This window comes from Cygnus atratus, chromosome 2, assembly GCF_013377495.2.
Source record: "Cygnus atratus isolate AKBS03 ecotype Queensland, Australia chromosome 2, CAtr_DNAZoo_HiC_assembly, whole genome shotgun sequence".
Lineage (NCBI taxonomy): Eukaryota > Metazoa > Chordata > Aves > Anseriformes > Anatidae > Cygnus > Cygnus atratus.
Window position 1 is genome coordinate 45,641,894 of NC_066363.1, and position 15,930 is coordinate 45,657,823.

At 38.7% G+C, this 15,930-nt stretch overlaps 1 protein-coding gene across 2 annotated transcripts in view; it reads right to left on the reverse strand.

Moving 5' to 3' along the window:
* CPNE4 (copine 4) overlaps positions 1-15,930 on the reverse strand; it is a 243,803-nt gene that overhangs the window by 183,565 nt on the left and 44,308 nt on the right. For both annotated transcript variants that reach the window (XM_050708809.1, XM_035549705.2), the window contains exon 2: positions 8,844-9,031. In XM_050708809.1, coding sequence (XP_050564766.1) covers positions 8,844-9,023 — 180 coding nt within the window. In that variant the 5' untranslated portion in view covers positions 9,024-9,031. The remainder of the gene's footprint in view (positions 1-8,843; positions 9,032-15,930) is intronic.

The following is a 15,930-nucleotide window of genomic DNA, read 5'->3' on the forward strand; positions in this document are numbered from 1 at the left end:
AAAGATATGTGTATAGCCTGGCTTGCAAAACCATGGTAGTGCAATAACTGAAAATGGCACCTAGAGGATGGCTATATAGAAATTGTTCACAAGACACTCTTCACTGGATCATGGAACAGGATATAAACATGTACAAGTCATTCAGCTTTTCATCTAAGTTAGTACAGTAAACTGATTTTTCCTAACTTCGAAAAATTACTATGTGATCCCACTTTTTTTTTTTTTTAATTCTTTTATTTCTGTGGTTCTCCCAGATTTACCAGGAAGGCTCCTGATGGAAGGCTCCTGATGGAAGGCTTCCTGATGGAAGGCTCCTGAAAATGGTCCCAACAACAGACATTCCCAGTAGAGGATGCTCCAAGCCATGGTACCAGGGAGAGACTATGTTGCTTTTATCACCTCTCTGTGAAAGTTCTCCCTCCAGACTTCCCAGGAGTACACTTGTTTCTATTCATTTATGCAAACTATGAGAAAAACTTCTTCACTCTGCCATGACATGAGGACAGGGGACCTGAAGAGATTTAGTTGGACAGATAGGACCAGAACCCATCATCCTGCTGCTGCTGCAGGAAACGATCCCACAGCTCTGGTAGAGGGGAAGCAGCCAGCCCAAACATGACCACTCTCAGTAAGAAAACTGACTTCTACAATGCAAGTTTTCTATTTCCTTTGTGCCTGCATCATGTTCCACAAACTGCACTACAGCAGCAGAGATTGCTGTTTGAGCTAGTGGAACATTAAGATATTTCATATATATTGACTCAAAGTGACAGCATTTGACTTCAGTTGAGACAATCTGTCTGATTCAAATGAGTTTAAATTTAAAGACTAGTTGATGTAAAAAGAGAGAGGAAAAAAGCACTGTGGCTACATCTAAAAGCTGAGGCAGGGAGAAAGCTCTAGAGAAAGCAGCAGTGATGGATAGGATAAAGGATAAAGGCAAAAACGGTTATTATAAAATGGATTTAAAATAAATAGTCACTTATTACTATCTGGGGTATAAAAAGAAAAATCTCATCAAAAGCTAATGATGTTCATGTTTCTAAATTAGATACAGAAGGAAAAAAATTCCCAGTGCCCACTTTAATAAAATATTTGCCAACACAAAAGATTTACAACCTTTAGTTTTCAGACTTCTGACTTTGCATAACAAGCTGGGAAAGACTTGGGAAATAGAGTTGTGTTTCTTTTTAAAAAGGAGGATACCATAAAATGCAATTCTACGTTTTGAGTTTATGCATATATGTTCAAAAAAATGTACTCAAAGTATTAGGAGATAACAGAATACTATGAAAGATGTTCTGTAGAATATGAGGGAAAACTGCACAGTAGAGTCCCACCTGTCTTGATTAGAATGAAATGGTCTTTCAAAAAGCGTGTCACTTTTAAATACCCACATCAGGCTAAGAATTTAGAAGGAAAGATACCAAACCAACTCTGTTTCTCTGAAGAAAGCTAGTGATTTGCTGGCCTCTCCTCTGCTTAAGTTGTAGAACCGGACCATGCCCAAGTGAAAAATATATATATATTTCCTGAAAGAAGTAATGACAGCAGCTCTTCAACTGACAAACCCATGGAACAGGGTAGGCCTCTAAAATATTGAGTCTTGAAAAGTGAAATATCCAATGAGATGAATTCAGGCTGAGAGTGGATTGAGATAAAATATTCAATTAGCCTATAGCCTGACCCTACAGACTTCCAGTGGTGTTCAAGAAAGATGAGCTGACTTTGTCACTCACCATACAGAAAGACTTATGGGTAATTTATCAGCAGCAGAAAGAAGCCAAAAGCAAATCTTGGCAGCAACAGAGGCTACCAAGTATTCTTAAGCAAAGAAGCATTCATTAGTATCAAACAAATACTTAATGAATGAGAAGAAAGAAAAATACAATACTGAATTATGAGGATACAATAGGCTAATAAAGCCATATACTTCGGCACATTGTTGTGGAGCAAATAAAATCACAGCTTTCTGTCTGAGGAGTCAGAACAAGAGGGCTCTAATGTCGCCTGTGAAACTCTTCATCATCATCTTCTAGTAATACTCTTTGGGAAATGAAAGCAGCAAGACCAATCCTATTTCTTCTTATTAGGTGCAAAGGTGAATAATCAACACTTGTGCTAACAGGTCACTATTTGCAAGAGGTGCAGGGCACAGATCTGCGTGCAAGACTAGGTGCTCTAAGGACCTGAGATATCTGGGTGGTACAAGCCAGACAACTAAGACTGTCAGCTCCAAGTCATAAATAGTAGGCCCTTGGCCACACGGTACCATTAAATCACAGAATCACAGAATCAAAGGGGTTGGAAGGGACCTCGAAAGATCATTGGGTCCAACCCCCCTGCCAAAGCAGGCTCCTTAGAGCAGGCTGCCCAGGTAGGCGTCCAGACGTGCCTTGAGTATCTCCAGAGAGGGAGACTCCACAACCTCCCTAGGCAGCCTGTTCCAGTGCTCTGTCACCCTCACCATGAAGAAGTTCTTTCACATGTTGGTGCGGAACTTCCTGTGCTCTATCTTGTGGCCGTTGCCCCTTGTCCTATCCCCACAAACCACTGAGAAGAGGTTGGCCAAATCCCTCTGTCTCCCGCACCTCAGGTATTTATACACATTGATAAGATCCCCTCTCAGTCTTCTCTTCTCCAGGCTGAACAGGTCTCACAGCCTTTCCTCAATGAGGGAATCTCAATGAGATTCTTAAAAAGAATCTCATTGCCCTACTTTTCTGATGAAGGTCTTGATCACTTCAGTTAAAGACTCAATTCTTTCCCATCGACTTTCATCAGCCAAGATCTGCATAAGTCCAAAGGCATTTTCAATAAATCCATTGAAATATTTGATTAAAAACTTTGACCTTAATTTTGGTCAGAAAAAATGCAGGTAGTATTTTCAATTATCAGACCCTCCCTATATCCAGAAGAGAAGAAACCCCAACGCGTAGATCAGAAATGTCTTCACAATGAGAGGAGCTAATTTCATGAGAGCTGTTGAGTGAAAGCACCTCCCTTCCACCATCCATAAGCTGATATAAAACATCTCATCAGGACTTCATAACACTTTTTTTTTTTTTTTATTCCAGAGAAAAATCTTCATAATCTGGTATGTTCATCTTACTATTAACTTTACAATTAATTTTGTACAGGATGTCTGTTCACCAAGTTGAAATCTTAACATGAAAAAAACATCTAGAATCTGCTCTAGCTAACATTAAAAACCGTAAAACTAACATTAAAAAAAATAATCCCCAAAGACACCAAACATCCAATAAACCAATTCTTTGCGATGCCTTACAGCTCTTTAAAGCACAGGACAAATCTCAAATTACTGCTTGAAAATCTCTATGGGAATATAGCAAAAGCTTTCAGCATTGCATCTCTGAAGTATTTTGAAATAAAAGTGGTTCATTCAACCAACCATCCAAACTAATCTATGCTCCTTGATGGGATAGATATACTTAATCTTCAAAATACAGGACATTACAGTTGTCACCTAACACAGTGACAGACAAATCAAAAGATTAAAATGCAAAATTGTATTGAGAAAATGAATAGGGATTTTCAGTGTCTCCTCCAATACAGGAACGAGGAACTTAAAATGGATCAGTAAGCAGCAGTTTCAACAAAATGAAATAAAATTACAAGTAATATTACCTTATTCGACAACTACTCAACTGAAGAACAACTACAGAACCCTATGTCCCAGGGTATTGTGAAAGCTTATTTTTTAAATACAAAAAAACTTTTAAAATTATTTGAAACTGAGTTATGGAAATTAAATCTACTATTGTTAATTACAAAGGCATAAGCAACTCCTTTAAGAAGTCCCTGAGCTGGAGACTGGCAGAGCAAGCTGGAAAGACACTTTGACATTTCCCCGATCTCACACACTTCTTCACTGTCATCAACCAGCAGATGCGAGACAGGGGTTAGACCGGTCTTAAAGCTGGCTCTGTATGGCTACTGCTGGTGGTAGCTCTTTTTTCTGATAATTAAACTTTCTTTTCCATCCACAGGCTTCATCTATTAGTCTGTTCATCCATATGAACTGAAAAAAAAAAAGTATATAAAACACCAAATAAATACAGCAAAGAATATATCTATTCTCTTCACAGTGCTTTTGTAATTATTTTGGAACGGTTCAGTAGAGTCATGGAACATGTCAACCCACAGACTCCCCTATTTCATGGCTCATTGGCTTCTGTGGTGGGCTGTAACAGCTACAGATGGATAACACAAGAGAGACTTTTGGGTATCTATGGAAACAAGTAGCAGAAGTCTGCCTCAAGGTCTTCTCCTCAGATCCTTACCCCATGCTAGGAAGGGGCAGGGAGCCCCACCATCCTCCAAAATGTAGAGGAGCAAAAGGAGGCAGCAGACTCTTGGAAATCTGGAGCTGTGACAAGTGAGGAGGCAGAAGAGGAGGAGGAAAGACAGGAATGCTAGAATTAAAGAGAACTAAAGGGAAAAGCAGATAAAGTTGAAGAGCAAGACAGTATCCTTCCTGTAGCTTGATTTCTAGGTAGCCTGCTCAGCAGACTCCACTGGTATTTTATGTGTTAATCACTTCAATTCATTTCCAAGCCAACTGCTCTCTACTGTTTGCTTACATGAGGGTCCGTGCAGCTGTACTGGGTTAGTGGTCAAAGCAAAAGGAAAGAGTGAACCAGTTTCCTCAGGGGGAGGTGCAAATCAAACCAATCCTTGAAATCAAGTGCCATGCTAAATGACAAGTCACTGCTTTATATCTTAAAAACACCAAGATGAAAAGTTGTGGTTTTCCCCTAGGTGTTTCCATCAAAACTTGCTGGGTTTCATTGAATTTGTGTCTTCAATCAACATTTCAATGAAAAAGTAAATAAAAATCTATTTCAGTAAACAAACCTATCCATCCAAAAAAAAACCACCCCATTCTATCAACATGAATTTTAGCAACTGCATGCTGTCTTTGGTGCTGTTTTATTTCCTCTGCTCTTACTTCAAGACTAATAAAAACTTAGAGGAAAAAAGCAAGAATGCCTGTTGGCTCCTTAAGTACACAAAGTAGCAGATACTCTATGTCCTGCTGCAGAAAGCTCTAAGAATACAGCTACAGGAAACTCTCTCTGATTTCCAGACACAGCTACTCTTGTCCAAAGCTGCTCTTCTGTTTTCACAGACAACACATTCCATCTGGTTGCATCAGGTTGTATTACACCTCCTGATCTCATGTAAATCTCGTATGATGAGACACAGCTCAGCAACATACCCCATTTTCAGAATAACATGTGTACTTGCCATATGCAGATAACAACCTGTGAAAAGGGCCAAGCTACTTTCTCAGTAATAACAAGTTAATGACAATTTCCGTGCTAGCACATCTCAGATGAAGACTGCAGCACTACATGCAAATTAACATTTATAACACAAGCACATTCACACTGCAGGTGGGTAATATAATCATTGGAGAAAATGAGTTTATCATCATATACCTTTGCCTGACTCCAGTACCCCATCCAGCTATTCACTGTCCTGAAGCTTAGTTCAGTAATTAAACTCAAATTAATATTGAAAAACAGCCATCAAATAATTCTCCTAAACAATTAAAAGCATGCAACATTTGGCCATTCTGCAACTGTAGCTGCCTAAAACTAAGGCCCAGGAGAGCCAAAATTCAACCCTGGATCAGCAAACTGTCTTTTAGTAAATATGGATAGTATAATCTTAAATTCTGCTACATCACACCCTGTCATCTCAGGCTGAAAATGCAAACTTCTTGCAAGAGAAAGAGCAGATTGACCACTTTCCTGTGAGATACAATATATCATTTTAATTCTACATTGGTGCAGACCGCACTTTCCAGACAGCATTAACATGCATACAGATATATGCGTGTGGGGAGCTGTGTGCACACGGTGCTTGAGCATGTCTGTTTTTAGGGAAACACCTACCCAGACAGGAAGAAAGAAAAAACAGCAAGTATATCTGTGCCAGAACCGGGGACAATACTGAGACTGCTTTGAGTACTTGTGTCCTGCATGTGCTCCTAATGGTTTCACAGCTGTGCAGTAACATGGACACCTTCCAATGACTGTTCTTTAAAAAACAAAACATACCCCACAACCATGTTTTAAACACTACACATGCAGTTTCCAATATCTGGAAACAGCATCTACCCACTCTACAACAGCACAGATATTTTCATTCTCTATTTATACGCGTGGGTGACATAATTTATACAAACGCACACACATGCACATACGGTACTGCAGAACTGAAAAAAAAAAATTACTTCTCCCACAGGGACAGGCTGCCATGTTTTGTCAAAATTTTCCCAAAGACAAATATGCACAGACTCCTCGCTTTCAGCAATCATCTGCTTCTGTAGAGTGAATCCACCAATTCACCACTTCCTTGCATCTCTAGTTTCATGGACAGTGCAATCTCAATAGCCTAAGCCCACCAGCTTCAGCTGCCTCTGACCCATTCGGGTCTGTGCAGGCAGTCCTTAGTATCTTCCATACATTTCTACAGCACCTACTTGCAAGAGCACAACCACATATAGACCATAACCTGTATTTCAGCCACCTTCAACCCAGCTGCTCCCTATTCAGAAGTCCTCAACGTACACTGGAATTTTGCTGCAATCTGTTTGAAGACATCCAACCTATAAGGGCTTTCAGGTGTCTGTAAGTTCACAACATCTTCATGAATTCATTAAATCCACAGATGCAAAACTCTTAAACTCTTATGTTCCAATTCTCTTTGTGTTGTCATTCAGTAACTTCTACGTTGAATGTATTCACTTTACCAGTACCTAGATCTTTTTTTTTTTTTTTTTAATTATTAGTCTGTCTACAGTCTCGGGTCTTGCTGGATAACAGATTGTCATCAGCAGAAGATTCCTCCAGCCAAATTATGTCTTCAGATATACCTGAGTGACTCTGCTCAATTTAATTCAGCAATTGGAACTTAATTAAAAATTCTGTTGAGAATGTGTGGGCCAGAATAGGAAATGGCTCATCATGCCAGAGCTGTATTAACTCTGCAGTACTGATAGGAACATGAACTAATAAAAACTTTTTGTTCATACTAAAATGAATACCCTGGACTTTCATTAGACAGTAGGAGCAACTGCCGTAAGATGACAATCGTATCAGCAAGCAGATCTGTTCTGCAAGAATTTCTCTATTCAAACACTTTTCAAATTAAAAACCACATCAAATAAAGGGAACCTCCATTACAACCTAAGAATACATAATTTAAATCTACCCTCCCCATAACTGTCCAGGGAGAAATTGTGTGAAATGTACTCAAAGTTATTAGTTATTCGGAGAACTGAAATGGCCCCAAAAGTTTGGATCTGTCCTTTCCAATTAGAGCATTTCACTTATTTTGATGTTTAATTCACTACTTGTTTAATTCCTACTACCTGAATAATTCCATGTAGCATAGCTAAATGCTCCTTTTTGCATGGCTAGCTAGAATTCCTTTTTTTTTCCCCTCCTATTATATCATCTTACATTTCAATTACATGAAGACACTGAATTTCTCCTATGAAGAAAGACAGAGAGCTGGGGATGTTCAGCCTGAAAAAGAGAAGGCTCAGGGGTGAACTTATGCAGCTTTTCAATACTTAAAGGAGGCTTATAAAAAAGACAGAGAGCAACTTTTTGCTCAGGAAGACAATGATAGGACAAGTGGGAATGGCTTTAAAGTAAAAGAAGGGAGATTTAGACAATTACTTTTACTTAAAGACTCATTTTCTACCAGAGACCTATCTAATGCTTACACAGCAACAAACAGAAAAGAGCAAGACTACAGCCAAAATACTGAAGTTTGTTCTGCTGGTGCTGACCCTGCACTGGAAAAATTTCAGAGGTCCACAGATCAAAACCACACAGTTGGAATAACTGGAACAAGACTGCTGAAGTCTGACAGACTTGGCTGAACATGCTAAATTAAAAAACATAACATTTTAGGATTTTCCTTTCCCTTTTTTTTTTCTTTTTCTTTTTTTTTTTTTTTTTTTTTTTTTTTTTTTTTACAGAAAACTATTGTATTCTGAATGCTGAAACTGTTGAAAAATGAGGGATACTCACTCAAAAAGAGAGAAGAACTGGATTTGACACATACCTTGTTTTCTCATGCATACTGTCCATAAAAATTCATGCCTTTTAGCTTGATTAACCACAGACATTCAAGCATAACTTTTAAGTAAAATAACCACCAAGATTTCATTTAAAATCTAACATTCAGTTTAATGGTCTTCATTAACAATTTGCATGTTTCTAGGACATCTTGTTCCTATTTATCATTCAAATGGTTTCTAAGATTCTCACTTAGTGTTATTTTTTTCTTATCAAATGTGCAATCTAAAATACAATGCAAATTGATAAGGCAAATGCATTAGCTTTTGCTACTAACTTCAACTATGAATCCAACTGCAATGCTCAAAATTTGCAAATCAAACTGCTGTTATTGAATTCCTTGCCAGCTAGTAATAAATACTCCTCTGTTCCACAGCATTTTACTTCTCTTGATTGGAAAGCATGTTATAATGGTCACTATCATTATCTCTGCTGTTATATAGCTTTTATGAAACAAGAATGTCTAAAGGGAGAAGTTTTATGATGTTTTATACTTTAATCATCTTAATTTTTAATAGGAATTCCAAAGAGAAGTTCGAAGTATCATTAAGAATCTGATTCAAAGTGTTAGAGTCAATGGAAAATCTGTCTTGCAAGATTTTGCCACAGGCTTCCAATTGCTTTTTCTCTTTATTGCTCTTGCTATTTGAATTTTGTCTCAGTTTTGTTATGCCATTCTAAAGCATCATAAGAATTATTTTTATTTTATTAAACACTCACCTCAAACCACTGGCCATGTGACTGCATTTTAAGGATGACACAAGGGTCTGGTTTTGAGAGGGCATCCCTATCTGATATGCCTTTGCATGCAACTCGCAGCTCCACTTTAGTCAGGCATGGGCTGTTAAAAATTCCCAGGGTATTGGCTGCTGATTCATAGATGTTGCTCATTTTCTTCATTCCTTTTCCTGTAAGGAGAGAAAAGGTCCATTTAGAATATTGCAGGCACAGTACAGCCCTTTCATCCATGCAGAAGCCAGCACAATGTTCTGCTAGCCTATAAGACCCTGCCATTGTGAACAAGAGGGGAAAAAAAAGTATCTATGGAAGAAAGGAACACATCATCCCATATTTTCCAAAATAAGCCAACTTCAGAATGAAACTTTCCACCATGCCCCTGAACTTTGGGGGTGAACCATGAGCTTGGCGTACAGTCCTGTTCCTGCTTTCTGGGCCACATTTCCCCTGGCAAAAGCACAGACAGTGGTAATTCTGGATTTCTTCGGAGAGTGCCTTATTCTAAGGCTTCATTAAATTTGTTCAGCACTCTTGCAACCTGCAGGAGTACACCTAAAAAGCACGCATTTCACATCACACAACTCTGTATGTAAATTCAGCAGGTCTCTTTCATATTAATCTTAACTTCCAAGATACATTTTACTCTCTATTTCCATGCTTATCACTGAACATTACTTCCTCCCAAACCCAAGAAATCAGTCTGGATTGATGGTCTAAGCAGTGGGGCAGGATATTTATGCTGACAATTCTTGTTGTTATACACTGTCTGCTCTTTTTAGGTCAGAAACCACTATTATGTGATCACACAGCTCAAATAGTGGCAACCTCTGGCCTTACTTCATTACAAATGCCACCACCACCACCACAAACACAAATGTTGCAGCTTGAGCCTTTACTCAAAAGAAGCAACAAAAGACATTTTTAACACAGAGCTGAATAAAAAAAAAATAAAAAAAATCACTATACGTTCATTTCTCATCAACAAAGATTCTGGGAACACCTCAATTTGCTCACTCATTCTGAGCTTCCCAATCTGGTCCCTAACAATCTGTGTCTTAATACAAGGCTTAGTGCCTTATCACACTCCTCCTCCCACATTTATAAGGGCTGCAAAAAATTAATTTCATGCTTTTAGAGGGCAGCTTTATCATACCAGATCATCAACAGTTTTTTTGTGGTCTGTTCCTAGCCTCCTCATTGTCTCTTCCACAACACCCAGTTCTCAGAAGTTAATGATTTTTGGGACTGTTTTGATAAAAGTTAACTTTTGCTGTTCTGGAAAAGAAATTAAAGCTTTCTTTCCTCAATGCTGAGAATTTATAAAATAAAAACAAAAACCACCTTCAAAATATCCAGTTTCCCTGTGAATTACACAGGCAAAATTGAAAGGTATTGGTAAATTCAGAGTAAGCAGACTTTGCAATACAACGTCAACATATAAAAAATATAAAGAAACTTCAGGAATTTAAGTTTGAACAATGAGTCAGACAATCTGTTCTCCATGCAGATGAAAGAAAATCATGTTAACAATTTACAATTCTTCAAACCCATTCAAATCTATACAGCAATGTACCCTACAGCCACAGTCTGCTGTGAAAACCCTCACCCACACTGTTGGATTCAGTATGTTTCAAAGTCAAATGGGTGTGGATGGACTCTAACCACCCTCTTCCAGCTCAGGACCTATGGGCATATCTCCTTATGGCAAAATTTGCTTCTTGAAATGTGAGCCACCACCATCATAGCTTCCCACAGCTTAAGATCACAACAGCCTCCTTCAGCCGTCCCCAATTACCTGCAAATTTTGTCACCCAAACTGTGTTCCTGTGGACTTGCGACTAGGAAAGAAACGTGACCAGGAAAAAAAAAAAAAGAAAACTAAACAAAACATGGAAAAGGTAACAGCGTTAAGCTGCATTATTAAGCCCAAAGAGAATACTCAGCTTCTGCACTGTGTATTCCTATATGCTGGTTTTGCCTCTCATATATTTTTAGCTGATACTCTTGAAACTGCAAATAGACCAGCATCTCTCAGATCTTAAAGTCTTTCCCATTTTGTGCTGGGTCAATTCACATGAGTAATGGCAAGACTGCAGTCCTAGCCTGAAGGCGATAGCATACACAGGGGAACTAGGCTCTAGCCTAATCTGAACCACTTTGATAAATCTTAAATTGAGGAGCAATGCCCTGCATGCAAGAGGGACCTGATATCTGATATCTCAGCTAAGCACCACAGTAAGCATCTGGGAAAAGTGCTACCAAACCTGTTGATTCAAAACTGCATTTGTGAGACCAGTTTCATCTTTTTGTTTGCCACTTTTTCTTTTTTCCCCAAAAAGAGAACAGAGAAAGGTGGTGGCAACTTTGACAAAGCCACTAAAGGCTACTATTTAGCTAAAAGTTACATAAACAGTTATATGTATTTTGCTAGCAAATTTTTCATTCTGTTTATATTATGTTTCTACTTTTTCATTCTATTTATAATATATCTCCACTACGTGATGTCAGGTACCTACATCTCCATCAACTTGGATTAAAAAAGTTAGAAACTGAGGTGGGGGAAAGGACTGTTGTCTAATTATTCATCATACTATAATCCCATCTCCTTCAGAAAGCTGCTCAACAAACTCATTCCACACGTTTACAAGACATTTTTACATGTTGCCCTTTCCAAATTGAAATCCATTTGAAAATTGGGTTAATTCTGTCTCATGCACATCTTACATCATTAATGAAATGTCATCCTTTGTGCAGAAATAGGTTGGTGATTTAATTAAACCGGATGATTTCAGTACTAAAGAGAAGGGGAAAAAGAAGCAGAATGAGGTGGAGAGATATTTTTGTTCCTCCCACAATAATTATACACTGTTTTTTTTGGAATGGTGGGTTAAGTATAAAATTATATTTCTTTTTATCACTAAAACTATTACTTCAGCTTTTACAAGTTCTAAATTTATCAATGGAAAAGATCAAGCCATAGTCTTATTCTTTTGTCCCATTATATTCTTTTAATATAATCACCAGTTTGGGCTGTTGCACTGATGTCATGTTACCAGGAAGTTGGGAGACTGGGAAATAGATTTTGAGCCTACTGAAAGTGACTAAAAAAAGTATTATTTTACTTAAACATAGACAAGTTAGATTGCGTAAGATTTTTTTTCCCCCAATTAACTACATACATTATTGATGGAGAAATAAATTATTCATTTTTCTTTGCTACAAGCTCTTCCTTCTTCACTTCATTATAACCTCCTTATTCTTTCAATGTCCACATGGCTTTAGAATGCACTGATTAAGCACTGTATCTGTGAAAGGAAAGCGATAGCATAGCTAGGAAAAGAAGTGAACAAAGTGATCAGTCACATACTACCAAATTTCCAATTCACTGCTTCATACATTCTTTCATTTCCCCTTAAGAACAGGAAAGCAGTGTATCATCATATGCTACCCACACTTCACCTCCCACACAAACTCAGTAGCCAGTGCTAGACTGCACAGAACAAGGATGCAAGATCATGCCTTATGTTTTCACCTCTCCAAGGTGAAACACCAAGGAAGAAGGTAATACCAATTGGACAAGAAACAAAACAAAACAAAAAAAAACCTGTTTTGCCATCTTAAAGTACACTGTACTGAAATCTAAAAATGTATTACGTTAACAACAACAAAAAAGTGTGAAAGACCTTGATGTACCCTATGGAATATGAAGAAAAAGCAAGGATCTTGGAAGACAGTTCCAGTCTCCCAAAACTATTATATATCTGACATACTTAGAGCCATTTTAGTAGAAAATGATGTGTTCTGCTATTTTTAAAGTGATTCATGCAAAAGCTGTTTCAGGCAGGGATGAATCTGTGGGTGAAGTTGCACCCCTGGGGAAGAATAACCCCATGCACCACTGCATGCTGGTGGCTGACTGGCCAGAAAGCAGCTCTAGGGCAAAGGACCTGGGCGTCCTTGTCAACACCGAGTTGAGCATGAGCCAGCAATGTGCTCATTTGCTACAAAAAGAAGGGCAACAGCCTCCTGGGCTGCCTTAGGCAAAGCACTGCCAGCAGGTCAAGGGAGGTGGTCCTTGCCCTCTACTCAGCATTATTGAGGCCACACCTGGATGTCCGTTTGTGAACACCCTAGTACAAGAAAGACATGGACTTACTGGACCAAATCCAGTGAAGGGCCATCGAGACAATTAAGGGACTTGAGCATCCATCATATGAGGAAAGGCTGAGAGAGCTGGAACTGTTTAGTGTGGAAAAGAGAAGTCTCAGGAGAATCTTACTGATATGTATAAATTCCTGATTGGTGAGAGGAGTAAAGAATGAAGCCAAATTCTTTTCGGTGGTGTCCAGTGACAGGACAAGAAGCAATTGGTACAAACTGAAACAGGACATTCTGATTAAACAAAGGAGTAATTTTTACTGTTGTTGAACACTGGAACAGGCTGCTCAGAGAAGCTGTAGAGTCTCCATCCTTGGAGATACCCAAAACATGTCTGGACATGGCCCAAGCAACCTGCTTCAAGCAGAGGTTTACAATAGATAATACGCAGAGGTCCTTTGCAACCTCTATTATTCTTTGAATGAGCAGAAAACAATGAAATTGTCAAGCGTTTAGTGCACAGACTTCCCTTTGAGCTGTTGTGTTTCCTGGGTTTAACACAGGTAGGTTCTAGTCCAGGCCTTGGGCCCCTTGACACTGAAACCATACAGAAAATGAAAAGACAGACATAAGCCAAGTATTTCTGGTAACTGAGAGACCTCCACCAGCTTCTATGATTAGATATTTCATTAAAAGCAACAGCACAGAAGCCCAAAAGTTTGTTGCTGACTAAATAACTGGATTACAATGAAAACCAGTATTACACATTTGCCAGCTACCTCTTTGTCCTCTTATAAGGTCTGAATGGCTTAAAGATGAGTCATCTAGTGCCTAACAAAGGTAAGGATCTCTGTGATGTGAAATGCAAACAGTATGTGCTTCTGCTCCAAGATTTAAAAATTTTGAATACAGCACAAACATACACATCCACCTTGTTACAAAATGTTGATCCATGTACATTTTTGGAGAACCTCATCACAAAATTACAACACGGCTCCTGAGACTCATCAGGAAATAAATTGATGATGATATCTGAAGCTGGATATCAGCTTTTCCCCTGCCCAGTTTGTCATTTTGCTGTCCTACACACACACACACACACACTATAAACATGCAATCTCAGAAAGCACATCTGAACGCTGTCTGAGTGAAGTATGAAGCACCTACAGTACCTTGTGAACAATCAGAGAAACATGCACACTCAGCCTCACCTCCCGTTCAGGTAATAAATGAGAAGAGAATGAGTATGATGGTGAGATTTAAGGCAATAACTAAATGCTCTGCATTTGAAAACAGGGCTCGTTATTCAGAAACCTGTACTCCAGAGCAAAGTACACACAAATGGATTTTGGGACAGGAGCTTTCCCATTACAATATGTTGAGGGCTGTGTCTGAATCATTTGTTTTACTGGCATCCTGGTCAGGAAATGAAAATGAGCCAAGAGCATCAGTGTGCTTCTGCACAAGTAAATTGCAAGACACTACTCCCAAAAAGGTAAATAATGTCTATAGTATGTACCTGTGGTAGGAAATACTAGTGATAGTTATATGAAATAGGACTGAATAAACCCCTACAATACATGGCAAGGCCTAAAAGCACTGGAAGCTGTAACACTAGCTGCTCCCGACTTCTTTTCTACTTAGAAATTATATGCAGAAAAGACATGCAGAATTCAAAACACTGCATGTTTTGGAGCAGCTGAACTTTCTAGATGGAGGGCTTTGAACCTCCAGTTTGGGGATCTTCCAGTGTTCACATAATCATGAAAGAAAATATGAAAACCAAGTCTCCTGTCAGCAGCTTAAAATTCATAAAACTAAGACCACAAGCTTCTGCTGGAAAATACTTAGTGCTCCATGCTCCACAGATTGCAAGAAATGGAAATCCACTTGTCCACACTAAAAATTGTAATCCTTGTAGCACTAGAAAAGCAATTTCCTCTAGTTCTGTTCTAGATTCTCACTTTATGTTACAGCTCTAGCAAAATCAAAGTGATGTTCATTTTGAGGTAAAATAACTAGCTCTAATTTACAGGTAGAATCTGAATAAATAAAATGCCATTTCTGAAAGTATACTGAAGTTTCTATTGTGTTGGATCTGAGATCCACAGAAGTCAGTGAGAAAATAACCCATTAATTTCAATAAAGCAGCTTTAGCGATACAGTGCCCCAAGTGATCTTGTCCTTTCCCTGTGTAGTTTATCATTTGGCAACACAGTAATGAAAAATAATCATCAGACACAAAAGGTTCAAGTACATCAGCACTGCCTCTTGGGGCCTGACTCGAGCTCCACTAAACACATTCCTTGGCTTCAAACGTCCATTTCTCAGGCCTTAAAGATTTTATGTGCTTCTATGATATCTCCCATTACGATACGAGACCAGGTTACACAAAATACAGTATCAGCAAGATTTATAGAAAAGGATGAAATTTTACTGGGACTTTGGGTACAAGAGCTTTTACAAGTTTCCCTCTGTTTAGCTACCTGTTCAACTGCAGTAAAATACAGGCCATTGACCCCTTCAGGGAATGATCCCAATTGAGATCAGCAATCCTTTTTCTTTAAGAAACATTGTGAGATTGGGAATTCCCAGTCCCATTGATTTACTCCATCAGGTGTTGGCACCAAGGCTTCCTTGATCATGAAGAAGCAAAGTCCATTCCTTCTCATTCATGTGTGTGGCTAGAGAATAAGCTTTCTGCAAATGAGCAAAGATGGGAATTCATGTTGCTCATGAGGTTCTGATTCAGCAAACAGATTAAATTAATATTCCATGTGTGTACTCAGGAACTTTCTAAAATATGTGGTTGGTCCAGAGCTGAAGATAGGCAAGTAAGAGCCCAGAGCAATAACACAGAAAGCAGACCTAACTTTATTGTGAATATTCATCAACGATTGGAAACCAGTGATCACCCACAGCAAGTAGTTCTCATTGCCCTCCATTCCCTCTGTAAGGCAATGTTTTTTTC